General features: G+C 45.7%; 7 protein-coding genes across 7 annotated transcripts; 6 read left to right on the top strand and 1 right to left on the bottom strand.

The window, feature by feature from the left end:
• Positions 1-1,454: 1,454 nt before the first annotated feature.
• JR316_0004929 (uncharacterized protein) lies at positions 1,455-3,948 on the top strand (the record flags this gene model as incomplete). Its single annotated transcript, XM_047890693.1, has 9 exons — positions 1,455-1,592; positions 1,652-1,858; positions 1,910-1,990; positions 2,056-2,184; positions 2,243-2,374; positions 2,437-2,663; positions 2,729-3,038; positions 3,688-3,756; positions 3,931-3,948. The coding sequence occupies 9 exons, from the start codon at positions 1,455-1,457 to the stop codon at positions 3,946-3,948; spliced, it is 1,311 nt and encodes a 436-aa protein (XP_047750454.1).
• Positions 3,949-4,383: 435 nt separating this feature from the next.
• Positions 4,384-9,107, top strand: JR316_0004928 (uncharacterized protein; the record flags this gene model as incomplete). The annotated part of the gene is made up of 13 exons (XM_047890692.1): positions 4,384-4,405; positions 4,463-5,032; positions 5,090-5,190; positions 5,246-5,479; positions 5,538-5,841; positions 5,998-6,295; positions 6,359-6,746; positions 6,803-7,064; positions 7,120-7,265; positions 7,314-7,482; positions 7,639-7,962; positions 8,018-8,385; positions 8,448-9,107. The coding sequence occupies 13 exons, from the start codon at positions 4,384-4,386 to the stop codon at positions 9,105-9,107; spliced, it is 3,846 nt and encodes a 1,281-aa protein (XP_047750453.1).
• Positions 9,108-11,089: 1,982 nt separating this feature from the next.
• JR316_0004927 (uncharacterized protein) lies at positions 11,090-13,284 on the top strand (the record flags this gene model as incomplete). The annotated part of the gene is made up of 11 exons (XM_047890691.1): positions 11,090-11,227; positions 11,287-11,493; positions 11,545-11,625; positions 11,691-11,819; positions 11,878-12,009; positions 12,072-12,298; positions 12,364-12,569; positions 12,997-13,010; positions 13,111-13,128; positions 13,186-13,205; positions 13,263-13,284. The coding sequence occupies 11 exons, from the start codon at positions 11,090-11,092 to the stop codon at positions 13,282-13,284; spliced, it is 1,194 nt and encodes a 397-aa protein (XP_047750452.1).
• A 1,143-nt stretch (positions 13,285-14,427) lies between these two features.
• JR316_0004926 (uncharacterized protein) lies at positions 14,428-15,980 on the top strand (the record flags this gene model as incomplete). The annotated part of the gene is made up of 7 exons (XM_047890690.1): positions 14,428-14,492; positions 14,552-14,577; positions 14,634-14,833; positions 14,881-15,214; positions 15,264-15,317; positions 15,375-15,904; positions 15,960-15,980. 7 exons carry the CDS (start codon positions 14,428-14,430, stop codon positions 15,978-15,980), a joined length of 1,230 nt encoding a protein of 409 aa, XP_047750451.1.
• A 1,045-nt stretch (positions 15,981-17,025) lies between these two features.
• JR316_0004925 (uncharacterized protein) lies at positions 17,026-18,694 on the top strand (the record flags this gene model as incomplete). Its single annotated transcript, XM_047890689.1, has 10 exons — positions 17,026-17,066; positions 17,136-17,161; positions 17,216-17,406; positions 17,459-17,722; positions 17,791-17,869; positions 17,932-17,985; positions 18,036-18,334; positions 18,386-18,398; positions 18,455-18,504; positions 18,560-18,694. The coding sequence occupies 10 exons, from the start codon at positions 17,026-17,028 to the stop codon at positions 18,692-18,694; spliced, it is 1,152 nt and encodes a 383-aa protein (XP_047750450.1).
• Positions 18,695-19,337: 643 nt separating this feature from the next.
• Positions 19,338-20,326, top strand: JR316_0004924 (Rho GDP-dissociation inhibitor; the record flags this gene model as incomplete). The annotated part of the gene is made up of 8 exons (XM_047890688.1): positions 19,338-19,346; positions 19,406-19,445; positions 19,500-19,630; positions 19,689-19,825; positions 19,883-19,922; positions 19,975-20,017; positions 20,067-20,231; positions 20,286-20,326. 8 exons carry the CDS (start codon positions 19,338-19,340, stop codon positions 20,324-20,326), a joined length of 606 nt encoding a protein of 201 aa, XP_047750449.1.
• Positions 20,327-22,284: 1,958 nt separating this feature from the next.
• JR316_0004923 (putative membrane protein C3B8.06) lies at positions 22,285-24,575 on the bottom strand (the record flags this gene model as incomplete). The annotated part of the gene is made up of 7 exons (XM_047890687.1): positions 22,285-22,418; positions 22,479-22,695; positions 22,759-22,983; positions 23,044-23,276; positions 23,344-23,391; positions 23,442-23,984; positions 24,272-24,575. 7 exons carry the CDS (start codon positions 24,573-24,575, stop codon positions 22,285-22,287), a joined length of 1,704 nt encoding a protein of 567 aa, XP_047750448.1.
• Positions 24,576-25,968: the final 1,393 nt, after the last annotated feature.

Below are 25,968 nucleotides of genomic sequence, written 5' to 3'. Positions count from 1 at the left end.
TCCCAAATATTTCGATCAAACGCATTGAGGCTGGCCCGTCGACTGTCACGGGCTACATCGCCTGGGAGGCGTCCTGGAATGAACAAGCGTACGCATGTTTCCTTTGCGAGAAGAAATGTACCACTCTGGCTGGACTCAACAGCCATCTAAACTCGGCCGCCCACGATGACAAGAAGTTTAATTGTCCTGCTCGTCAAGGTAAGCCCAGCAGCAACACACTCCGTCACCATTGATACTGATGGGACTTGTGCAGCGCTACTCGACATGGCCATGCGTGAGCGCTGCAACTCACTACTGCACAGAATGGTGATACGGCGAGTGATTCGGCAGCGGGCAGAGAGAGAGGACGCGGATTGAAGCATCTCCACTCTCTGCCTACACACCTCCGGCCAACGACCCCTCTCCACTCTCTGCATACGCGCTGCCGGCCAATGACCCACGCAGGTCTTACTGAGAATGCTGCCACATTCACAACGTGTCTGGCAAACCTGGCACTCTTGCAGGTTGTGTCCCATCCCGTACCGGCCTCTTCACCGAGAATGCTGCTAACTGGGGTTGCAATGAATATCCATGGAAGGGGAGATATGTAAGGTGCGCTTGTTTACTTTTCATACCAGTTTCTTTACTAAACAGACAACAGCACGCACCTGCCACTTGTCGACTACGCGCCGCGGCTGCCACTACTCCATCTGCTGCCACTTATCGACTACGCGCCGCGGCTGCCACTACTCCATCTGCCCGCCTGCCACTATCTGACTATGCGCCGCGGCTGCCACTCCTTATATCAACAATGACACACGGAGGTCCTGAATGCCATCGCTATTTGACACACACTCAACACACTTGACAGCCTAGGGTGCAGCAGCCGGACTTCAACAACGTCCCCAGCAATCTGTGCAATGGCATCGCGTCCCCATTGCCTTGTGTCTTGTTCCTTCGCGTTGTGTCATTAGTCAATTACATTCTATTGTTTTAGTGCAGGATAGCTAGGTAATTCAATGTTAATTAAGGATTACATAAAAGTGATATCAGTATTGAGAAAAGTGCATAGCTAGAGGTTACTGCTAAGCCCTCTTCAGCACAACTTCCAGGTTTTTTAGCAGTTGGGGATGGTGTTGACAACTTAAGATCCTCATCCGAGTCTGTCAATGATGTCAATTGTTTGAACTCCGATTTGGTCATGGGAAATTTGGGGGGCGAATCTCTTTTCTGTTGTTCACTCCCTTCCGCATTATACATATTGATTTTGGCCCTTCCCCTGAGCTCAAATGTGTTCGAACGCGCTCAGACGCGTTACTGACGCGTCGCGCGCCGTTTATTTGAAATCAACAAGAAAATGTTGCACAGCTTTGGTCGGAACGGATAAAACCAAGAACTGCAGAGTGAGTGCAATTCCCGCTTTTGTTCAACATCTTCCTGCTCAAAACACTGCTTTGTCAAGTTCAGCTCATCCAATGTCAGCCGGATCAAACGCTTCCCCACCCTTTGAGCATCCAGTACAACCTGATAGTGTTGAACTATTTATTGATACTCTCAGCCTTCAATTCGGGCTTACACCAGAACGCCACAATGATCTACACCTTTTATACTCTGTAAGAGACATTTCTTTTGAGTTATTGAAGTTCTCTGATTGGTTATTGCACTACTTCAGCTTGGAGCTGAGCAACAGATTCCGTTAGATCGCGCTTCTGCTCTGACTGGGATATTTGCACTTGCGTGTCAATTTTCCGTTGAACAGAAGATTCTCACCGCATTTGCATCAGTCAATGGTAGCCTGGGAGGACTAGATCTAAAGGGAACATTTAAAGAGCTACAAATCCGCCTGCAGAAAACATGGGAAATTACAAAAAATCAGAAGGTGCGTTTCATGTCTCAGTTTAAGGTGAACTTCGGTTCATTTTCTCTCTAGGAGGACCTTCGACACTTATCGCAGCAGCATATATACATGCCCAAGCGCACATGCTTCAAGCTTCTCCATGTTGACGTTGAGGTGAGTGTACATCTCCATAATCATTCATGTATGGACTCGGACTTACTCTATCCTTTATTATCTAGGCTGAAGTTAGCAAAGATGCCTCAAAGTATTCGATGCAAAATATATTCGGCAAACCCGCTCGTGAGCTACGCTGGAGGTCAGAAGCAAAACGGGTGGCATCAAGCGTTCGGAATGCATTCCGACAAGATGTGAGTCTTATGTTCAGCAATAATGTGTACTAAATATTAAAAATACATATTGCTTTAGATTCGTGACAGCTTGTTTGGTCGCAAACGCTGCAGCCTCAAAAGGTTTACACAAGCATGTGCAGACAAATATCATCATGGGACACTGTCAGGCAGTCAAGAAGTCGAATATCAGATACGAAATGTTCTTTTGGTAAGTCTATTACGATATCAATTTACTGTCTATTTCCTATGTCCACTAAACAACGACAATAGAGAAGATTTGCATACGAAAATAAAGAGCTTCTTGGCAAGGAAGAAAGCTTTCAAGATGACACCGAAGACAACGACTCTCACGCAGTAACGGGTAATAAGCGTCAAAAGGGTCTAAAAACGGTGGGTCGTATTCCGAACGGGGATGACTTTTGGGCCCAAGCAGATGATTGGTTTGAGAAGGGCTTTGAGCTGCGGGGTCAGAGCTTTACGACGGATGCATGGAAAGAGTATGTTTACAGTTTTGTGCTTGAGTGTGTGTTTAATGTGCTAATTCATGTTTTTTTACCTATAGATATATTGATGAATCAAGGTCTCTCGATGACGAATGGCATAAAAATAATGGACGCAGCAGACAGCAGATCACCGACAGCAGTTCCACATCCGACCAATTTCCAGAGTTTACGCAAAGATCAGTGCACAATCGTTCTTCATCCCCTGACTTTACAACACAAACTTTACCACTGAATTCAACGTCCTCCTCACTTCCAACTCAATCCAGTACATTTCTGGAACAGTCTTCATCACGACACACACATAGCTCTATGGCCCGAACCTCTATAGTACAACAATATCTTTATAATAATCGTGGTCCGGATTATCAGGTCAGAGGTAACTGCAGCAGCGGTAGTAGTGGGGTGTAAAGTTCTTATTCATTCTACTCTTTCTATATAATCATGTAATTAATGTAACAAAAAGCTTGCAACTTATGAATGGGACAACCGACATTTGGATGGTGAATGTGGCAGTGCTAATCGTTTGTAATTGTTTGCTTAACCTTTGTGCGCATTTTGCAACCGGGAAATGCTCTCTCCTCAATCCACCACTGCTGTTCCATGCCGTTTTTTCATTTTGTTTGTTTCTGCAGCTCCTGAATCTGTTCAGGCATGCATTTGGCATGCAAGCTGATTGTTGTGATTGCCCCTAGTTATGCAATTTCCCGTATGTGGGAACCATGTTCAATGGCACAATGGTCGCTTGAGCTTTTTCATGTATATTGTCCATGATTCTGCTCCGCTAACTGATACAGGGTCATGCGTAGATTCAATCAGTAATCGCTGTAAGCTGCTCCTCATTGTTTGTGTCTTATCTTGGCTAACTGGTCTTTTGGAAACAGATGGACAAGTTTAAGTGGCAGTAAGTCTATTCGCAATACTATGCTCCTATGCTTTTCAATACTGATTTAAGATACAGACTTTTTGCTCGCATTGGGTGAACATCGTCGCTACTCCAAGTCTTTCAATCTTTCTCAAGTTTTCCGGAGTAGAGAAGAACAGTCGAGATGGGCAGGAAGGATTGTTGGGTGCAAGTAGAAGTACCATGGTGCGTATGATTGATCATTATTGCCTCCTTGTATGTGTACGTTGTAGATACCTCATTGAATGAATATTTATGTGTAAAAAAACTTCTGATCCTTCAAAATCGATGGAATCCGATAAGATTTGACTAATGTTGAGCGAATCTCAAAGCAAATCTACGTAAGAATATTCTCTACAGATTTTAAAATATTCTTAATTCATGGAAAATAACAAACTACTTGAGCTGAAGCCACTCAAGAATTGGTTATAATGATTTAGACCTGCCTTAAGGTACGTCAAGGCAATATGATTAGCCCCCTTGTTTTTTGAGAATTTCTTAAATCATATTAACCATCACCGATCAAAATCCGGGTCAAGATATTGTTCGTACCGAGGGTCACCTGTGTACACGGCCGGCCCTTCGTTTAGATCTTGGTTAAGATTCCGACGCTCCGACCAAACTTGAGATCATTCTCAAGAAAATCTCAAAACGGATGCAAATACATTTGAAAATTGAGCTCAGGAATATTTTAAATCCGTGGCTTAAGAATGAGCGAAGTAAATACACAGAATAGATTTTACTTAACTCTTGTGCTCAACACATTTTGAAACCACGCTCATTAAACATATTTCAATTGTAGCTCTGACCATAATGTCACAGCTTGATCCAAAAGGTGTGCGGGACTTATGACATCATGAAATTCACTCAACATTGCTTGACATCGTTTTAGTTTGGACTCAAAGCACTGCCGACAACGGTGATACTGTCTATTATTGCAAAGTGTGCTGCGATTCACGCGCCAGAAAGGCATTCAATTGCCCTGGACATGAACGCACTAGCACTCATCTTGCGGCACTAAGCCGGCAGCGGCAGCCAACACCAGCTAGTTCGACAATCAACGAAGTCCGCGGTAATCCCACGGCATCCATTTCCAACCACAGAATCATCGACGATGCTTTGAGAGCTCTTTTAGTTTCCTCTTCGTCAAATCCTCGCCAGCCTATGTATCACTTTGGCTGCCCTCCTCTTCAATCTGGAACTTCACATGCAACTCCGTCATCCCCTCCTCTTCAAGCTCCAACCCAGTCTGGCCCAGTTTCTCCTCTTACCGGCTTTGACTGGAATTTGTACGAGGCAACTCAAGGCAGTACAGATCCTGACCAAGAAGATGAGCCTACGCCTTGTATACGTGTTCGTGAAGGCGTATGTCAGTGGTTACTTGATCTACTAGATGGTGTTGAAGAAAATGATGACCCGGTAGGGGATATTTTGGTAGCCAGTGAGGAGTCGGACTCAAGTGGTGCGTGCTTTTTCTGCTGCATGTTTGGCCAACACTAAATACATTATAATGACACAGCTGATGATCTCCCCGCTCGTCCTTCAGTCAAAAAGCGTACACGAACACAAAATTTGGATCCTAGGGAGCTGGAAGAATGGTATCCATGGCAGGATAAAATTGTGCGTTCAACTCTATTTTCTGCTCACCAATAAGCTGTTACTGACACACTTTTAGACATGTTCTTTAGATATCTTGATGCACTTGCCCCGTTCTGTGTTTTCGCGTAAACAACTTGATTTATTTTTGTGGATTTTACGCGTGAACGAAGTTCGGAATGTCCCCAGCATCAAGACTATGAAGACTCTAAATTCTGCACTTCAAAAAATGTGTGGCATTGATACTATTCCATATACAAGCACCCGTGGCACAAATTACAGCATGAACAACATATCCCAAATTCTTGCCCAGGTTTGTTCATTAGTGAAATGTTGTGTTTGTGATTCGGTTATTTACCTGTGCCAAGTAGGAAATGAGCAATCCAAAAGTGCGACCGTACCTGAGCTTTTTCCCAGAAGACACCGGCAAGTCCATCCAAGAAGCACGACAAGCTGCAAAATGGTTGCACGAAATAATTCCTGAAAGAACGACACCCATGATACGGTTACACAATGCTGACTATTACATTTTTGAGCCAACTATGTTAAAAGATGGCTCATGTGTTATTCCGTATCGGTGGTATGTCAAGAGCGGGCACATGTATGCGTGTTCGTGGGTCATGGAAAAGGAAACATCAGAAAATGGAACGGTTGGATGGGTTGTTCGGAAGGACCGTGAACGCACTATTTTTGATGATCAATTACTGAAGAATTTTCCTGCTCTTTGTCGCGATTGTGGCAGATATAGACTACCTCATCCTTCTCACATCATTGGCATGTATTTCTCTACTATATTAATATTAACATTTACTGACAACTTGCTAACTATAGGTATCCGAGAGGACCAACATCCCGAGATTGTGTCTTGGACACATACGGATCCTGCTACAGGTAATCGCTGGAGAAAATTGGCACAAGGTCACCGAACAGTGTGTCTTCCACTCTGGCTGTATTGCGATGACACATCTGGCAATCAGTCCAAGCAGTGGAACGAACATAACAGCTACTTATTTACCTTAGCTGGGTTGCCGCGTGACCAATTGGCCAAAGAATATAATATTCACTTCATATGTACCTCAAATGTTGCACGGCCTCTCGAAATGTTGGAAGGAGTTGTTAACCAAATAAAGTAAGCATCTCATTTTGATATTTTGCGCAGCGCGGGTATGAAGTATGGCTGAAATCCTCTTAGGTCAGCTCAAGAGACAGGTATATGGGCCTGGGACTGTGTATATAACGAAGTGGTGCTTGCGTATCCAGCAGCATTTGCTTTCTTAGGTGATAACCCAATGCAGAGTGAGTTTGCCTGCCATATAGGTATGTGCGGCAAGCTGTTCTGTCGGGTATGCTGGGCAAAGGGCCAGGACGGAAGTGAAACAAATGTTGATCTTTCTGACCTGTCCAATGTTCCAGATTCTAATCAGTCACCATTGTACAGTCCTGTTGCTTCAGAAAATGGAGGCGAGAGCATACCACACAGTCCAGCTACTTCTGATCATCAAGATGATGTAGCAGTCAGTCGAAAACGCAAGCCAGAAAGCATGGAATCAATGGTCAAACGTATTACAGCTTTTTTAGAGGTAAGATTTCTTGTTTTCAGTTGACGGTCTATTTACAACTAACAAAACTTTGCTAGACTGGCAGGTTGCGATGCAAACAAGAGACTATACAAATATTGCAGTCCTATCTCAATTTAGCATCCAGTATTGGCTCCAAAACCAAGCTCAAAACCGAGAAAACAAAGACCGGTATCAAGGACACTTACCAGGATTTCTTTCTTGAGAAGTTACTCACGTCGTACGCAAAGAAAAAGGGGCCGATGGAAAAGCAAGCTGCGCTTGATGAAGCAATACAAAATCTACCGGATGATATTATAAGCCCAATTTGGGATTTGGACGGTATGGACTTGTTTCTTTGATAGTCTCCTTCTCAGCACTAATGTTTGGTATTTAGAAATCGATCCACATCAAGACACACCAGTTGAAATACTTCATGTTGTTTTGCTGGGTTTTGTGAAGTATTTTTGGCGTGACCTTGTTCAAAACCAGCTTAACGATGAAGGCAAAAAGCTGTTAATTCAGCGACTCAACAGCTTTGATGTCCGTGGCTTGGGTATATCACCCCTTGGTGGTAAGACCTTGGTCTAGTATGCTGGTTCTCTCACTGGCCGGGATTTCCAAGCGATATCGCAAGTGGCACCTCATGTCATTTACGATCTTGTTCCCACCAATGTCTTTGACGCCTGGGTGTCGCTTTCAAGACTTGTTCCACTTATCTATCAGCCCAAAATTGACGATATGGACAAATATCTTGTGAGTAAGTTTCTTTTTTCACATCTGCCAGAATATTCTAACAGTTCATACATTTAGGAGACTCTAGCACAAGAAGTGGATTCATTTTTGATTAGTACGGCTCAATGGACGTGTGCTTGGTTTAATAAAAAGAAGTTTCACGTCTTGTTGCACTTGGTAGAACATGTGCGACGGTTTGGTCCTGCAATCATATTTGCTACTGAATCTTTTGAATCATTCAATGCAGTGATTCGAGCTAAAAGTATTCATAGCAATCGCCAATCCCCATCGCGAGACATCGCCATGGCTTTCGCCGAAGGCAATCGTATCCGACATTTACTGAGTGGTGGGCTCTTTCTCCAGAATCGCCATCGTGACATCCAGCATACTACTGCCAGAGATTGGCGAAGCATTGGTCCAGGCCCGAACAGAATTATTGCCATTGATACAATTATTCCCAGCTATCTTGGGCTAATGGCTGCCACCGATCCGTTATTTTCATCGGGTATGTTGTTCTATTTATGCATATGAATACTGTTAATCTGACCATGTAATATTAGGACGATGTATAGTCGATAAAACCCCTCCCAGGCCTCTTACGCAAACTCTTACTGGCACACTCCTTCCCAATGTTGCCCTCGGAAACCACTCATTTCAAACCTGCAAGCAAGTTCAACTCGAAAACGGCGAAAATTGTGAACCAGGACAGTACGTTATAGTGCAGGCACGTCAGCCCAATGGCGCACCTCGAGCACCCTTTGTTGCCTGTGTTAAGGAAATCGTACTGCAGCTGGGATCAAGCAATGGTGCCAATGGATATCCCGAAGGCCTACTGTTGCAGTCAGTGTCTACAAACCAGGTTAACAGCAAGCTTCAAATGCCTGCTCTGATGCCTCTGGAAGATACCTGGTCATTCCTTCCTCTCTCGGTATGTGCAGTTTATACAAAGGTCTTGTACTATTTCATTGTGTACTAATCATCTTTCTACAGAATATCTTGTGCACTGTCAACGCGCCACATGACTGCGCACAATATAACTGCACAGCGAGTGGTGTTCGATATGTGTATCAAGAGCGCAAGGCAACAACCATCAAAACTCCAGTCATTGAACATAAAGTCAACCCTGACCACCGTGTTCTTAATATGGGGCAGATGCGCAATTCTATTCATCTGCAGCAATTTCGCGTTCCTGCACGACCGATTCCTAACAAATTGGAAACAATACACGAAGCTGTTTCCCGTACTATTGATACACGAAAGGCGGCAGCAACCAGCGGTCGTGCCACACGAGGAAGGGAGAAAGCGGCTCATAAACTTAAAGGGCAAGGCCACAGTCGACATCGTGACATAGGCCAAGATCGACAGGCTAGTATTCCTAGTGTGTCTCCCCTTTCGCCACTTCCATCTGCACAGACTGCTGCTTCATCATTGCCACCACCCTCGCCAGTGGTTTCCCAGGCCCAGCCATATCCTTACTTCTTTTGGCCACCAGCACCCTCTAATACAGCTTATCCACATTACAATCGACAACCACAGCAGTACCAAGGGTATACGATGCCATACCCTCAGCATTGGGTTCCCAATTCATCATCGTCGTGGGTTCCAATGCCCCATCTGCCGCCGCCAACTCAACACCCAGATGGTCGTTAAAGTCATGTGACTGGGGCTACCATTCTGTTGCTTTGCTTCTCTTTCTCTCACCACAGCTTGCCACCCCGCAACCCACTCTCCACTCTCTGCATACGCACCTCCGGCCCCCCGCGACCCACTCTCCCCTCTCTGCATATGCACCTCCGGCGTGTCGTCGCCTTTATCGACACACATCCTACTCTTCATTCTTGTCAGCCTCCATCTTGGGATAAACTACGTCGGCGTACGTTTGCTTATACTGCGTTCACTCAACCGACAGCGACTGGCAATTGCGTGGCAAATGTTTGACGGTTCTGTAAAAGGTCACGCCCCTGAGCCATCCGAGGTTGCGCCCCTTGAGCGCATATTCAACTTTTCGGATTTTGTCTATGAGATCAATAGCACCAGAATTCGTTGGCACATAAAGGTCGCGACTTTAAATGTCCTTTCTGTTTAAAAGCCCGTCTGGGATTGCATTGCACATCGAATCGGGCTGCCACAGAGTCACGCGCCACCAGGTTACAGCTGCAGTTCACAAGGTGGGTATCGTCCCAAATATTTCGATCAAACGCATTGAGGCTGGCCCGTCGACTGTCACGGGCTACATCGCCTGGGAGGCGTCCTGGAATGAACAAGCGTACGCATGTTTCCTTTGCGAGAAGAAATGTACCACTCTGGCTGGACTCAACAGCCATCTAAACTCGGCCGCCCACGATGACAAGAAGTTTAATTGTCCTGCTCGTCAAGGTAAGCCCAGCAGCAACACACTCCGTCACCATTGATACTGATGGGACTTGTGCAGCGCTACTCGACATGGCCATGCGTGAGCGCTGCAACTCACTACTGCACAGAATGGTGATACGGCGAGTGATTCGGCAGCGGGCAGAGAGAGAGGACGCGGATTGAAGCATCTCCACTCTCTGCCTACACACCTCCGGCCAACGACCCCTCTCCACTCTCTGCATACGCGCTGCCGGCCAATGACCCACGCAGGTCTTACTGAGAATGCTGCCACATTCACAACGTGTCTGGCAAACCTGGCACTCTTGCAGGTTGTGTCCCATCCCGTACCGGCCTCTTCACCGAGAATGCTGCTAACTGGGGTTGCAATGAATATCCATGGAAGGGGAGATATGTAAGGTGCGCTTGTTTACTTTTCATACCAGTTTCTTTACTAAACAGACAACAGCACGCACCTGCCACTTGTCGACTACGCGCCGCGGCTGCCACTACTCCATCTGCTGCCACTTATCGACTACGCGCCGCGGCTGCCACTACTCCATCTGCCCGCCTGCCACTATCTGACTATGCGCCGCGGCTGCCACTCCTTATATCAACAATGACACACGGAGGTCCTGAATGCCATCGCTATTTGACACACACTCAACACACTTGACAGCCTAGGGTGCAGCAGCCGGACTTCAACAACGTCCCCAGCAATCTGTGCAATGGCATCGCGTCCCCATTGCCTTGTGTCTTGTTCCTTCGCGTTGTGTCATTAGTCAATTACATTCTATTGTTTTAGTGCAGGATAGCTAGGTAATTCAATGTTAATTAAGGATTACATAAAAGTGATATCAGTATTGAGAAAAGTGCATAGCTAGAGGTTACTGCTAAGCCCTCTTCAGCACAACTTCCAGGTTTTTTAGCAGTTGGGGATGGTGTTGACAACTTAAGATCCTCATCCGAGTCTGTCAATGATGTCAATTGTTTGAACTCCGATTTGGTCATGGGAAATTTGGGGGGCGAATCTCTTTTCTGTTGTTCACTCCCTTCCGCATTATACATATTGATTTTGGCCCTTCCCCTGAGCTCAAATGTGTTCGAACGCGCTCAGACGCGTTACTGACGCGTCGCGCGCCGTTTATTTGAAATCAACAAGAAAATGTTGCACAGCTTTGGTCGGAACGGATAAAACCAAGAACTGCAGAGTGAGTGCAATTCCCGCTTTTGTTCAACATCTTCCTGCTCAAAACACTGCTTTGTCAAGTTCAGCTCATCCAATGTCAGCCGGATCAAACGCTTCCCCACCCTTTGAGCATCCAGTACAACCTGATAGTGTTGAACTATTTATTGATACTCTCAGCCTTCAATTCGGGCTTACACCAGAACGCCACAATGATCTACACCTTTTATACTCTGTAAGAGACATTTCTTTTGAGTTATTGAAGTTCTCTGATTGGTTATTGCACTACTTCAGCTTGGAGCTGAGCAACAGATTCCGTTAGATCGCGCTTCTGCTCTGACTGGGATATTTGCACTTGCGTGTCAATTTTCCGTTGAACAGAAGATTCTCACCGCATTTGCATCAGTCAATGGTAGCCTGGGAGGACTAGATCTAAAGGGAACATTTAAAGAGCTACAAATCCGCCTGCAGAAAACATGGGAAATTACAAAAAATCAGAAGGTGCGTTTCATGTCTCAGTTTAAGGTGAACTTCGGTTCATTTTCTCTCTAGGAGGACCTTCGACACTTATCGCAGCAGCATATATACATGCCCAAGCGCACATGCTTCAAGCTTCTCCATGTTGACGTTGAGGTGAGTGTACATCTCCATAATCATTCATGTATGGACTCGGACTTACTCTATCCTTTATTATCTAGGCTGAAGTTAGCAAAGATGCCTCAAAGTATTCGATGCAAAATATATTCGGCAAACCCGCTCGTGAGCTACGCTGGAGGTCAGAAGCAAAACGGGTGGCATCAAGCGTTCGGAATGCATTCCGACAAGATGTGAGTCTTATGTTCAGCAATAATGTGTACTAAATATTAAAAATACATATTGCTTTAGATTCGTGACAGCTTGTTTGGTCGCAAACGCTGCAGCCTCAAAAGGTTTACACAAGCATGTGCAGACAAATATCATCATGGGACACTGTCAGGCAGTCAAGAAGTCGAATATCAGATACGAAATGTTCTTTTGGTAAGTCTATTACGATATCAATTTACTGTCTATTTCCTATGTCCACTAAACAACGACAATAGAGAAGATTTGCATACGAAAATAAAGAGCTTCTTGGCAAGGAAGAAAGCTTTCAAGATGACACCGAAGACAACGACTCTCACGCAGTAACGGGTAATAAGCGTCAAAAGGGTCTAAAAACGGTGGGTCGTATTCCGAACGGGGATGACTTTTGGGCCCAAGCAGATGATTGGTTTGAGAAGGGCTTTGAGCTGCGGGGTCAGAGCTTTACGACGGATGCATGGAAAGAGTATGTTTACAGTTTTGTGCTTGAGTGTGTGTTTAATGTGCTAATTCATGTTTTTTTACCTATAGATATATTGATGAATCAAGGTCTCTCGATGACGAATGGCATAAAAATAATGGACGCAGCAGACAGCAGATCACCGACAGCAGTTCCACATCCGACCAATTTCCAGAGTTTACGCAAAGATCAGTGCACAATCGTTCTTCATCCCCTGACTTTACAACACAAACTTTACCACTGAATTCAACGTCCTCCTCACTTCCAACTCAATCCAGTACATTTCTGGAACAGTCTTCATCACGACACACACATAGCTCTATGGCCCGAACCTCTATAGTACAACAATATCTTTATAATAATCGTGGTCCGGATTATCAGGTCAGAGGTAACTGCAGCAGCGGTAGTAGTGGGGTGTAAAGTTCTTATTCATTCTACTCTTTCTATATAATCATGTAATTAATGTAACAAAAAGCTTGCAACTTATGAATGGGACAACCGACATTTGGATGGTGAATGTGGCAGTGCTAATCGTTTGTAATTGTTTGCTTAACCTTTGTGCGCATTTTGCAACCGGGAAATGCTCTCTCCTCAATCCACCACTGCTGTTCCATGCCGTTTTTTCATTTTGTTTGTTTCTGCAGCTCCTGAATCTGTTCAGGCATGCATTTGGCATGCAAGCTGATTGTTGTGATTGCCCCTAGTTATGCAATTTCCCGTATGTGGGAACCATGTTCAATGGCACAATGGTCGCTTGAGCTTTTTCATGTATATTGTCCATGATTCTGCTCCGCTAACTGATACAGGGTCATGCGTAGATTCAATCAGTAATCGCTGTAAGCTGCTCCTCATTGTTTGTGTCTTATCTTGGCTAACTGGTCTTTTGGAAACAGATGGACAAGTTTAAGTGGCAGTAAGTCTATTCGCAATACTATGCTCCTATGCTTTTCAATACTGATTTAAGATACAGACTTTTTGCTCGCATTGGGTGAACATCGTCGCTACTCCAAGTCTTTCAATCTTTCTCAAGTTTTCCGGAGTAGAGAAGAACAGTCGAGATGGGCAGGAAGGATTGTTGGGTGCAAGTAGAAGTACCATGGTGCGTATGATTGATCATTATTGCCTCCTTGTATGTGTACGTTGTAGATACCTCATTGAATGAATATTTATGTGTAAAAAAACTTCTGATCCTTCAAAATCGATGGAATCCGATAAGATTTGACTAATGTTGAGCGAATCTCAAAGCAAATCTACGTAAGAATATTCTCTACAGATTTTAAAATATTCTTAATTCATGGAAAATAACAAACTACTTGAGCTGAAGCCACTCAAGAATTGGTTATAATGATTTAGACCTGCCTTAAGGTACGTCAAGGCAATATGATTAGCCCCCTTGTTTTTTGAGAATTTCTTAAATCATATTAACCATCACCGATCAAAATCCGGGTCAAGATATTGTTCGTACCGAGGGTCACCTGTGTACTTGCCTTCCTTGATCTCAAGTTTCAACGTTATGTGCACATGCGACTGCACCAAGCACACATGCTATACCACTCTCCAGTCTCTCCACTGATTGAACTCAGTAATCTCTGATGCATGTGTTACCAAGAGACAGCTTGATATCGCACGCTGCCTGCGGCGAGTCGTTATAAAACCCTCATCAAAGCATGAAACTACTTGCTGTTAGCACGTTATCTCAGGAAATTGAGGTCCATCCATTTCATCGCGAGCTTTTTTGGATATTTTTCTGAAAGCCGATCAGCACATGTCGCGAGGAGGCCTGTAATTGCAGTTGCTAGATTGCTTTTTCTTGCCTTCGCACAGTATCCCAGAGTCGACATAGAAGCCACCCGGAAGTATCAAAGGTCCCTGAGCACCATGTTTAGCCTGTTCGGTTACAAATTACTCAAGAAAGGGTCTAAATGAACGTGGCTTCAACGTGTATATCACCTCTATATTTGTCAAGTTTTCGATCTCCAGGACGCATTTGCACACAACGAGATCAGACATGCAGCTTAGGTGTGGTCGTTGAATCTAACAGAATATAAGGATTCAGGTTTACCGTTCCAAATTGTGTTTTAAACACAGCTCGAGCATCTCTTTTGTGAACATCAGCATAGTCGACACATATCATCATGATTTACGAAAACGATAAGAAAGAAGCGCCGGGATCACATACTCCCCTCGCCCAAAATAATGTGTAGGTTCCTGTTTCATCATGAATCTATATTTGAGCTAAATGATAGTCGTGTACCTTAGTGGCATCTATCTGGAACAACTGCGAAGTGATTTACATTTGTTTAACTGGAACTTTAGCTGACCATCGGTCTAACGTGTTAAGGTGAAATCATCAGAATTCTAGAAAATGAGACCTCTTCTCGTGTCACCATCAAGCAATTGGAGAACGACTTGAATATTCATAAGCGAGCCTTGTCCAGTTATGAGACGGAACGTGTCCACAGCGAACAAAAGTTACAGGATTCCTTAAAGAGGACGGAAGAATTGGAGAAAAAAGCGGACGATCTGGAAAAGCAGCTAAAGGTGACCCAAACGATGGCTCTTGACGATAAACAATTAACCCTTGTCAGGGTCACCGAGTCGTCGCTCTCCTAGACGGCGATGGTGCCATCTTCAATAGCCAACTCATTTCTCAAGGACAGTCTGGAGGTCATATTGCTGCGCAGAAGTTATCTGACGCTATAATGCAACACCTCGCATCAACCAACGGCGTCAATCGATATCAACTTTGGGTCTATATATTTTTCAACAGACGGGGTCTGATTGATACTTTCGGTCGGGCAGGGCTTGCAGCAGCGAAGAACAAGTTCGATGACTTTATCATGGGATTCAATCAAGCGGCGGAACGTTTCATCATGCTCGATGTCGGAAGCGCGAAGGAAGCCGCTGATGCCAAAATCAAAGGTAAACGCCACAATACAGTTGAGTATGCTCGCTGAGCTTGTATTTCTAGCATTATTAGAAGACGAGATCAGATTTCCACAAACTGAAAAGATAATATTTGGAGGTACATGGTTAACCATTCTCATTTTTCTTGGCACGCCTTCTAGACAAACATTTCCAGGATGCCATGATAACGGATACGTTACGACCATTCGATCCCACATAACCTCTGGTTTCAAGAATAAATTGATTCTTTTACGAAGTTATACAGACATGGCAGCAGGGATTAACGAGCTTGAGCTCCCTTCCTTTAGTATTCCAGACCTTTTCATCTCGCAGAAGCTGGGGATGCCGGCACCACCCTCCCACATTAACTCGATCCCGGTGCCTACCCTTGCCACGGTACCCACCCCGGTAGTTCTCCCCCCTGTAGAGCGGCCGAAAGGTCACAGGCCTTCCCTATCTAACATCAGGCAATGCTTCGATGCACTTCCTTTCGCCTCGATAGAGCCCGAAGACTCCTCCCGCAAACAATCTTCACAGCCACCTAGTTACTCATCTGCTCTTCAAACAGTCCCTAAACGCGCAGCCACTCCTGAATTGGATCCCAGTGGCAACTCAAGTTCTAGTGATGAGAGTGAGCATGGCTCGCCCAACATTCCGCAAATATCTCTCACGAATTCTCGATCGCGACGAATAAATCCTAATATCGTGAGCTAAAGCTTCCAAAGTATCTTTCTTTCCCATCTAATATTACGTGTTATAGCTCCTCTCCAAGCGTGCGTGATTCTTCTTCTCTTCTATTGGGTTGGATCTGACCGGGTATATGATTTTAGACAAACCACCTCCGTGCACGCTTTTCTATTTGTCCACCTGTAAGCATGGTGTCGACTGTAAATACGGCCATGACTATCTGCTCCAACCTGAACACTATGCTGAGATTCGCACCAACGCTAAAAAGTCGCCATGTCCGTCAAGGAACAAAGGTAAAGGCTACAAATATCTTCTGGCCTGCAGCTGCGTTGACAAGTCCATACTAGGGGACATCTGTCTATGGGGCGATGACTGCTGCTATGGACATTACTGCCCAATGACGACGAAATGTCACTTTTTCAAGCAAAATCGCTGTAAATTCCAGGGTGGTAAATGGCATTCAGTCATCTGAGATGTTCAAGACAGACAGCTAACATGAGCGTTGTAGCCGACATGCACAAGGAACCTAAACAACAGACCGCCGATATAGCTTAAAATGCTGAAGCACGGGGGTGGCTGGAATGATGGCATATCTGACTGAGATAATATTAAGTATGCTTTGATGGAAGTGAAAATATTTATAGTATGTTTCTACATTCCAAGTCAGCGAAGGTGATCGGAGCAGCAAGACGACCGCGGAGATTCGGCGGCTATCCAAGTGTGCACTTAAGAGTGGTTCAGTGAGTCATAGCAGTGGATATGAAGTCTATCGTCGTATCCAAGCAGACATGGTGAGCGAACGGGACTTCCATTGGAATGGTCACTCGAAGATTCGACTCAACTGACAGACTTGATTCAATTCTCGATGCCGTCAGGTTAGCCCTAGTGAAATAGAATTCGTGAGAGTTTGGCGAGAAGTGTTCAGGATCGTCTATTTTTATCTCCCTCCTTATTGCCCTGTGACTGCCTCTTTTGTCCTTCCCCTTCCTTGTCTGGACATAGACCCCGGAGAAGACCTTTTGAGTGTTCATTTTGCTTGCAAGAACAGCATGATTTAAGGCGCCTCCCTTCAACCATAGCTTTTCATTCCCGTCCACCACAGCTGGATTCTCCTTCGTTTTCCAATCACCTTGCCTTTCATGGCTACCCAACCTGTGGGCGAGGCAAGTCAGCAGCTTTGGTCAGTCAGGGCGCTAATTATCTTTCTGCTCTCTCCATCGCTCACAATCTTCCTTAACCTCGGAAACAGGGATGAAACTCTCTCTCGTTTATTTAGTATGTCCTTTTACCATCCAGTTTCTAGGCGCTCTTGCCTGAGAATATTGGCAGATTTGTCGACTTCAACCGTAAGGCGTAATACCGAGCTTGAGAGCCGTGTTGCAGATCTCGAACTAGAACTGTCTGTGTGGAAGCAAGCACATGCAGTTGCCGTCGAGGCCAATGAACGCGACACCAGAGTGCACAATGTGCAACTAGCAGCGCTTAACAGGCAAATATCTAATCTGGATGGGTTCAAAAATGTGCGTCTTTCGTCATCGTTGCTGTGTTTCTTACTGGCTTATACTTCCATAGAACAACAATGCTCTTATCCTTTGTATTATCAATGGAGATGAATTTGTGTTTAATCGGGATCTTCTCCACCAAGGCTACCAAGGAGGTAGAACTGCGGCTCAGCGTCTCACCCAGGCAATAGCCGAGCAACTAGCCGGCGAAGAAATACATGTCTTCGGGCGGTTGTCGTTCTGGATTACGATATATCTTAACAGGTCAGATCTTACAGAAGACATCGTTGGGAACGGAATCTGCACGCAAGAACAATTTCACGATTTTTTATCAGTATGGTTTATCCGTAATGAAGTTGCTTTCTAAACAACCACGCTAATTTCTTTGTCATATCTCTCCAGGGCTTCACGCAAGCTTCACCTAGGTTCTCCATCATCGACGTTGGTAACAACAAGGATGCTTTAGAGGCCAAAATAAAAGGTAAACTTCAAACACAATGACGGATTCCTTTGGCGCCTATATAACGCGGCAAATCACTTCAGAATACATTCAAATCTATGCCTACTTCCCTCAAACTTTGCGTATCTTTTTCGGTGGTAAGCAAGTGGATATAACTTTCAGATGATTACGTACTTATTTGTTTCAGGATACGACCCTGTGGCTTATATGTCGACTTTAAGCGCCCTCGAAAAGGATCAAATGCTTGGCAAACTTGTGGTTTTGTATACATCTCACACCCACGAGGGCAACAACGAAAGACCTAATGTCTTCACACTGCCGCGAATGATTCTCGATGGCCTTTTTCTATCAGAGAAGTTATCTCGAGCACCTAAAAAGCTAGCACCCCTCTCCACGGGTCCATTCAGCGCTGTAACAACTAATGGCGGACTTATCAGCCCACAATCCCCACCACGACCTCCTGGGCGTCCCATAGACCCTTCCCTGGTACGGTCGGCCAAACTATATGCTTCACTTGATACTAATATACCCTTCTAGCCTCTACATAAACGTACGTCGCTCTAATTTGGCTCATTTACACTTGTTCTTGTTCTTACTCCTGAATAGAGAACCCACCTCCTTGTAACGAATTCTATCTAATGACATGTTCTAAAGGGGTGAGTGTATCTGGTCAATTCAAACACATGCATAAGAAACTAATTATATTATTAGGTTGGAGTGTGCAAATATTCCCATGACTATAACCTTACTAGCGATCAGCTGGTTTCACTTGCGAACAATGCGAAGAAAGCACCGTGCAACTGGCTCAAGAATGGTACCATCAACCCGCTTTCTGTGTATAGTTAGGTGCAAATCTGACAACATTTGGTCAAACAGGAGTACAGTGTCCATATGGTGACCAGTGCTGTTGGGGGCATGTATGTCCAAATGGCCCAAAGTGCTTCCATCTCAGTAAGGGGAAATGTTGGTTCAAGGGTGGTGTGTAACTTTCCCTTGAAGGTGGCCTATTTAGTTGATGTTTTATCAAACCAGAATCCATGCACCCCGAACCTACGTCTTGAAATAAAAGTCGGATCAACTAACCACAGTATCAGAACAATCAGGAGTGACGACCCAAGATAACCACAGCTTATTTCATTTAAAGATAGAAAGCCAAGGCGGTAGTTTGGATCTGGACGGAGATTTGTGAGGATATTTAAGTATCGTTGTTTTTGAAGGTATTGTAGATTTTGTAAACTTGACGAACCGATCGTGCATGTTATGGTATAGCACGAAAGGAATGCTACGATATTCATTTATTTGACAGTGGATGATAAGATTATTGCAGAATATGTGGTGGTATAAAATACAGGAATGCTTTGGTTCGGCAAAGCGCGATGTAGCTAGCACCCGTGTGAAATCGATCTTGTGGTGATTCGTGAGGACCCCTTATAGCGGCTTTCGGTTGTCGCCATACCAAATCTTCACTCAACCCACTACATACCTGAATATGTCCGCCGTAAGTATTCGGAACCTCACGAAGGACTGTCCCACCAACTCACTCTTCTCAATTAACAGCACGACGATCAAGATGATCTCAAACCTTCCAACACCCCAGGTGCCTATCACCCCTAACTTTCAGATTTCGACATATCTGACGTTTCGAACAAAGGATACAAGCCTGGCGCTGCGAAGTCTGCAGACGAATACGCTCGGCTTGACGCTGAGGATGAGAGTCTAGCGCGTTGGAAGGCTTCGCTTGGAATTGTTCCCGGTGCTTCCACCGAAGCCAGTGGTCCCAAAGTGAGCCTGCGGACGCGTCTCTATTCCAGCGGATTGGCTAACTCTTGCATTTCTCTAGGTAACAGTCCTTACCCTTGAGCTTGCTTCGCCCACCCTGCCTTCTGGGAAAGAAATCATTTTTGATCTCAAAGACACGGCCAGACTAGCGGATACAAAGAAGAACCCCATCGTCATCAAGGAAGGTGTTGAGTACAAGTGAGCGAATTCTGACTTTGCAGCTCATGTCCAAAGCCAATGCTAATTTCTGTATAGCGTTCGTATTACTTTCAAAGTTAACCACTCCATTATTTCTGTAAGATTCCACAATCTTATCTATTGATCCTGTCACCTAAGAAGTTTCACAGGGTGTTCGATATATCCAAGTCGTGAAACGCGCAGGGGTGAAAGGTACGATATCCCGTCGCCTAAGCATTTCCGTGCTAACCATCCCTGGCAGTTGACAAAATGGAGCAAATGCTTGGCTCATACGGTCCCTCCCCTGATGGCAAACCATACGCAAAGAACTTTGAGCCAGAAGAGTCCCCATCTGGAATGTTGGCTCGGTCTGGAACATACCATGTTAAAAGCCGTGTTGTTGACGACGACGGTGAGGTCTATGCCGGTATGTAGCCTTTGCGTTTTGTGGTTACGGTGCGTCTGCTCACATTTTCCATAGACTGGGAGTGGTACTTCAAGCTTGCTAAGGAGTGGGCATAATTGTTTGGGTACTGGTCATTGCTATTCTGGATTCTCGTTATTTCATTTGGATGAGATGTCGGGAAAGTAGTTTCGCTGTATATTTCTAACTGTTTTATGTACGAATAAAAATCATAAATCTTCCGATGTCTGGGGGACCGGGACTAAATGAACGTACTATATCACGGCTGCAGAGTGCGCATCGCGATCGGGGTAGGGCGCGCGTGACCGTTTGTTGCCGATAGAGGTTAGCGCTTTGATTACGCTTTGCAAGTTTATTTATGGCTGTCCACTTTTCTCCCTCCACAACGCATTGGCTTAGGTCCTCTTGCTTGAACTTCAGGTTATCTGCACCTCGGGCTCACCGTACTTCAAGTCACCAATGGAGACTCCAGCTTCCTCTACGCTTTATATCGAGCCATCGCGCCCCTACACTTACTGACTCTCTTAAGACTCCACCCCCGCCAGCGCGAAAAGTATGGGTTGAACATCTTCCGGCCAAAGTTCGACCATACTTTTATCTAACTAGGATTGACAAACCAATAGGGACATTGCTTCTGTTCTACCCCTGTGGTTGGTATCCCGTCCATGAAGAATTTATTTCATTCTCACCCCTTTTTGTGGACTAGCGTGGTCAATTACTATGGCATCCTACGCGCTTCAACTTCCATATACGACTCCCTTGACATACATTAGCCTGTTTGGACTTGGGGCAGTGGTCATGCGAGGGGCAGGTTGCACTATCAACGACATGTGGGACAAGAATCTTGACAAGTCTGTCGGTGAGAATGGGCGCCTTGTCTCCCTTTCTTAGCAGCTGACAATCGTTCATGACCCAGAGAGGACTAAAGAAAGACCTCTAGCACGAGGTGATATCACTCAGAAGCAAGCCCTGGTCTTCCTCAGTGCCCAGCTGACAGCTGGGCTCGGTGTGTTGCTGCAGTTAAATTGGAATAGGCATGATGTCCTTGGTTCGGATTCTTTGCATCGTTAATGACACAATATGTTTATTTTGCAGCATTTTCATCGGAGCGGCTTCTTTGTCTGTCGTGACCATTTATCCACTAATGAAAAGATTCACATATTGGCCTCAAGCTGTGCTGGGTGGGATTCCTTATTGCTGCGCCGACTGTAGAGGTTTCTGAGATTATTATTTTCTGTTTAGGCCTTGCGTACAACTGGGGAGCATTTTTAGGCTGGTCAGCAGTCTGTGAAACTGTAGACTGGAGCGTTTGCCTCCCATTATATGCCGGTGGCGTATGCTGGACGCTGGTATACGACAGTATATATGCCCATCAAGTTCGTGGCTATTGCTTTTTTCAATTGACTTCGCCTGAGAAGCCCTGGTCTCATAAACCTAAACCCAACAGGATAAAAAAGATGATGTTCAAGTCGGCATCCGGTCTACAGCTCTCCTGTTTGGAGAGCAGACCCGTCCGATTCTCACCGGACTTTCAGCTTCGACCTTGTCCTTGATCTCATACGCAGGTATGCTAAATTCTCAAGGCGAGGCCTTTTACCTCGGCGTCGGAGTGGCAGCTTTGCAACTTGCCCGTGTTATCTACCGAACTGATTTTGAAAGCCGGACCAGCTGTTGGAACGGCTTTGTTGGCTGTGGCTGGGCAGGCTTTTGGATCTGGATGGGTGCACTGGGCGATTACGCCATGCTTTTAGCATCAATATGAGAGAAAAAATGCGAAGTTGGTATGAATGAGCTAGCAGTACTTGATGGTACATTGTTAGGAGTGTTATGTACGATGTGTACGCATGTAATTAAAATAAGTGACAGAGGGCAAAATGTGTGTCTTGTCATCGAATGCAAAGCACTATCGTCCCAAAGAAAGGAAAGATAGGCATGTTGCGTGGCTGGCTAGCCGGCGTTGGGCAGACCAGTCCTGATGTTACAATGGTAGAACATGAAAAGGGCCGTGCAGGTCGTAAAAATAGGTGTCGTCAAAAGAAAAAAAAGGAAAAGAAATTTATGCCGCATGTCGGTAGGTCACAGAAGGCTGCGTCCGTGATTTGATCCATCCTTTGAAACCCACAACGAAAAGGGTCCAGCAGAAAGCAAGGCAAGTAAGAGCAACGGCCACATTTAGAAACATCATGACGTCTGCGGGAGCCCACACGTCAGTTTTTTTTCAATATGACGCAGTAAGAATAGAAGACAAACCATCACGACCCCTTCTCATTGCGGCGATTGTGACTTCTTCCGTAGAAAACATAAAGACGAGACCACCGCAGGCAAGGAAGAAACTTCCCAGAGCTTCGGTCGGTGGACGTGAAGGCAGAACTGACTTTGGAGGTCCAAGCCACAGGAAGAAATAAGTCAAACATCTCAGGACAGAGAAAGCGACAAGCAAGTTTCCCCATAAAGAGTGGATCTGAACCTGTAATTTTTTTTGGCACAATTAGAATTGGTTCGAAGGATGTGCACCCGGTCAATTACTTGCCTGAAAGAGATATGTTTGAGCATGTGCGGCCATCGCCGCTCCTGTCACTCCTATAACCAGGGCAGGGAAGGGGTTGTAGCTCCCGATATAGCTCAAAGGTTCCACCACAGCCTCTTGCGGGGCATCTGAAAGGGATGACAAAGAAAATGCGGAGGAAGCAAGCCATTTGCGAATCCGTTTCGATTCAATCCCCATTCCAACGAGACCAGCAAAACAGAACATAACCTGGATAGAAGCAAAATTTTAGTATGATATGGACGCTTCAGCGAAAAAAATTGCCCTTACTGCAATGCTAATGTGCTGGATCTGCTTGGTAGTGAAAGGATCGCCGGGTTGTGCGCCAAACCTCTCCATCCACGTGTTGGTGGCACCGTAAAGGAAAATCACGAACGATTCTACGAATTCGGCTGTACATGAATCCCCAGATAGTGACCTGTTCCACGCCCATCCTCGATCCGCAAACGATCCGAGAAAACGAGCAAAGGTAAGCAATCCATAACACCAGAAAATGCCTCCTTCTGGGAAGAAGATCGACCAAGAAGATCAGCTGTCCCGTTTTGTGCAGGGCGGAAAATAGCAACTCACTGATCAAATGGGCTAAACATCCATTCAGGTAATTTTCTCTGCATCCTCCTATTCTCACCGATCAGTCAAGCGCAGGCGGATCGACGATTGCAACATACCCGAGTAGGTAACAATTCCCATTAGGAGCTGCGCAAAGCCGCCAACAACAAGCGCCCTTTCCACAATTGCAAAAACAATGCGTCCGACGGACTGGAGGCGTTCAAAATGTGATAATGACTTGGTTCGAGATTTGGCGTCGTGGAGGGTGTCCTGAGAGTTACTTGGAGAGTGAGAACCAAAGACCGTCCTTTCTGAAGCCATCGAAAAGGTTTTTTGATGGCGATGAATTGCTTTTGCCCACTGCTCAGTATGATTGCGGTCCATATCGTTCAATTCAACATCGTGCATGTCAACGGATTGGCGGAATGGCTTTGGCGTTGTGAATTCGTCCGGCTCTTCCGAGATCAAGCCAACGTACTCCGGACTGGAGTTTGCTGAATTAATTGCCTCCTTCTTGATTACATGTCGCCAGAAAGTATTAAAAGATTTGTTTGGCGATCTGAGGAACGTCACAAAACGCCGAATTGCAGCGATGATATCGAGAGTGGATAGTGAGATGGCTACGAGGATAAGCAGATATCCTTGTGATCCATGTACGGCGCCTAACAACAATTCAAGCTCTATTGAGTCCGAGGCGCGAGACTGTAATTATTCGAACTAACCTTCATACCTGCAGATTATGGGCGATGAGAAAACGGGCCAATGCGAAAGACAAGGTACTTACATATTAGGCGTCAATTTGCGATATAGGCCGCTTGCAGCACAACCCAAAGCACAGAACCCATAGAAAGAGAAAGTCGCTAGACTGTGTGCAGCATGATTTACCGATCTCAACGCGATACCTTGACGGAGCTAAGCACACAGTCTCCGACGGAAGGATGCGACATACCAACTGGGAGCGAAACAAAAAAGGCGAGGGACATGAACAAGCCGTGAAAGATCATAAGACCTTTATGGCGTTGTTGGTAGCCTTCATCCTCAAAGTCGAGGGTATAATATGACGGAGGCGTTGGGGAGTGGTAGAGGGTGACCTCTGTCTCATTTAGGACAAGAAGGGGAGCACCGTGGGCATGATGGTGTGCGCCACCGTCTCGGGTTGCGAGAGAGAGCGGTTGCTCGGGAGATGGAACTGCAAGTGCACAAAGGGCTGCACATAGCAAAGGGACAACGCTTGGCCAGCGAAGAAGCAGCATCGCTGGAGAGGGAAGAAGAAGAACAGAGGGCGGGTCGCGGAATACAATCGAGCGGAGGGCTTAAGACAGATCTCGGAGGACAGTTGATCGAACGGAAGCACATATTGACTCAGGTTAACTGACAAAGCAAAACATGTCCAGATCGCGTCCCCCGAAAGAGACCGGATCCCTCCTCCACGCTGCGATCACGATCCATTTCGCGTCATAATGTTATCTCCAATATGGAGAGCAGCGGCCCTCTCTTTTGAGCACTCAGAGACGCGATAGAACATCGCCAGAGCAGGGATAGCAGCAGCGTCTAGTATCATTGGATCTCACGGCTTGATAGGAAGATGACAATGATCCTTCTAACCTTCCAGAGAGTTCCAGATTTATGTGCGCTCGGCTGAATAATGGGCCTTGTGTTTGCAGGGTTGTTGTTTGCTGCAGTCTTACTCAGATTGCATTCCAATTCTCCGGATACATCGCATGCCGAGACGGAGACAGAGTTGCGGCATGGATCCTCTGGGTTGTCGTAGAGGACATCTGAACAAAGGCATGGAAATAAGAAGAGTGCTGGAGAGGATGGCAGGCAGCGAGTTACGACATCATCATTCAAGTCTGTTCAGAGGTTATTGCTGAGCAATCATGTGGATCCCTGGGTTCACGTGTCTTGCATCACCCTCCAGTCCAAACAACCGCCCATGGCCTCTCAGCTCTCCAAGACTTCCCTTGGCTCTCTTCCAGTACACGTTTCCGCCACGCCCCTTTGTCTGTCCTCCATCGTCCCCAGTCTCTCCTTCCGTTGCTGCCCGGATACAACCTCTTCAAAACTCCACCCATGGCGGCTTCACGGCGCAATCTTCTTACGCCATTTGGAAAGTGCTGTTATTAGTGAACGCCATGGCGTAAGATCTCCCACGTCATAGCAGAACCGATGGCCTTTGGCAGTTCGAGTCCGTTCGCCCTCCACATTCATCTCAAGCATGTCTACCGGCGGCCTACGGGTGCTTCTTTGGGGCAGCCAGCCACCCAGCAAGCAGGAGAGAGTTCTCCTCGCAAAGATCGACTGGTTCATCCTATCGTACTGCTGTCTTATGGTGTGTTTTACCCCCTCTGTAGTGCCCTTCTAGGCGCATATGTCGTCAGTCCGCAGCGTCGCCCTGACTGTGCACCCATTACCCCCGCAGTATTTTTCCAATTGTGCGCGTTATCTGGACTTTGTTCGGGCTCTGAAGCAATCTATTCATCTTTGGATGGCAGACTTGGATCGGTCAAATATCTCAAATGCCTATGTCTCCGGAATGAGAGAGGAATTGAAAATGTTTGGAACAGAATTCAACGTCAGAGTCGCTCAACGAGCCAATTTATCATTTAATGCTTATTTTCTACTTTTCATTAGAAAATAAACACC

The sequence above is a fragment of the Psilocybe cubensis genome, chromosome 4, assembly GCF_017499595.1.
Source record: "Psilocybe cubensis strain MGC-MH-2018 chromosome 4, whole genome shotgun sequence".
Taxonomy (NCBI): Eukaryota; Fungi; Basidiomycota; class Agaricomycetes; order Agaricales; family Agrocybaceae; genus Psilocybe; species Psilocybe cubensis.
Note: the sequence above shows the minus strand (reverse complement) of the source record. Positions and strands in the feature narration are given on the sequence as shown.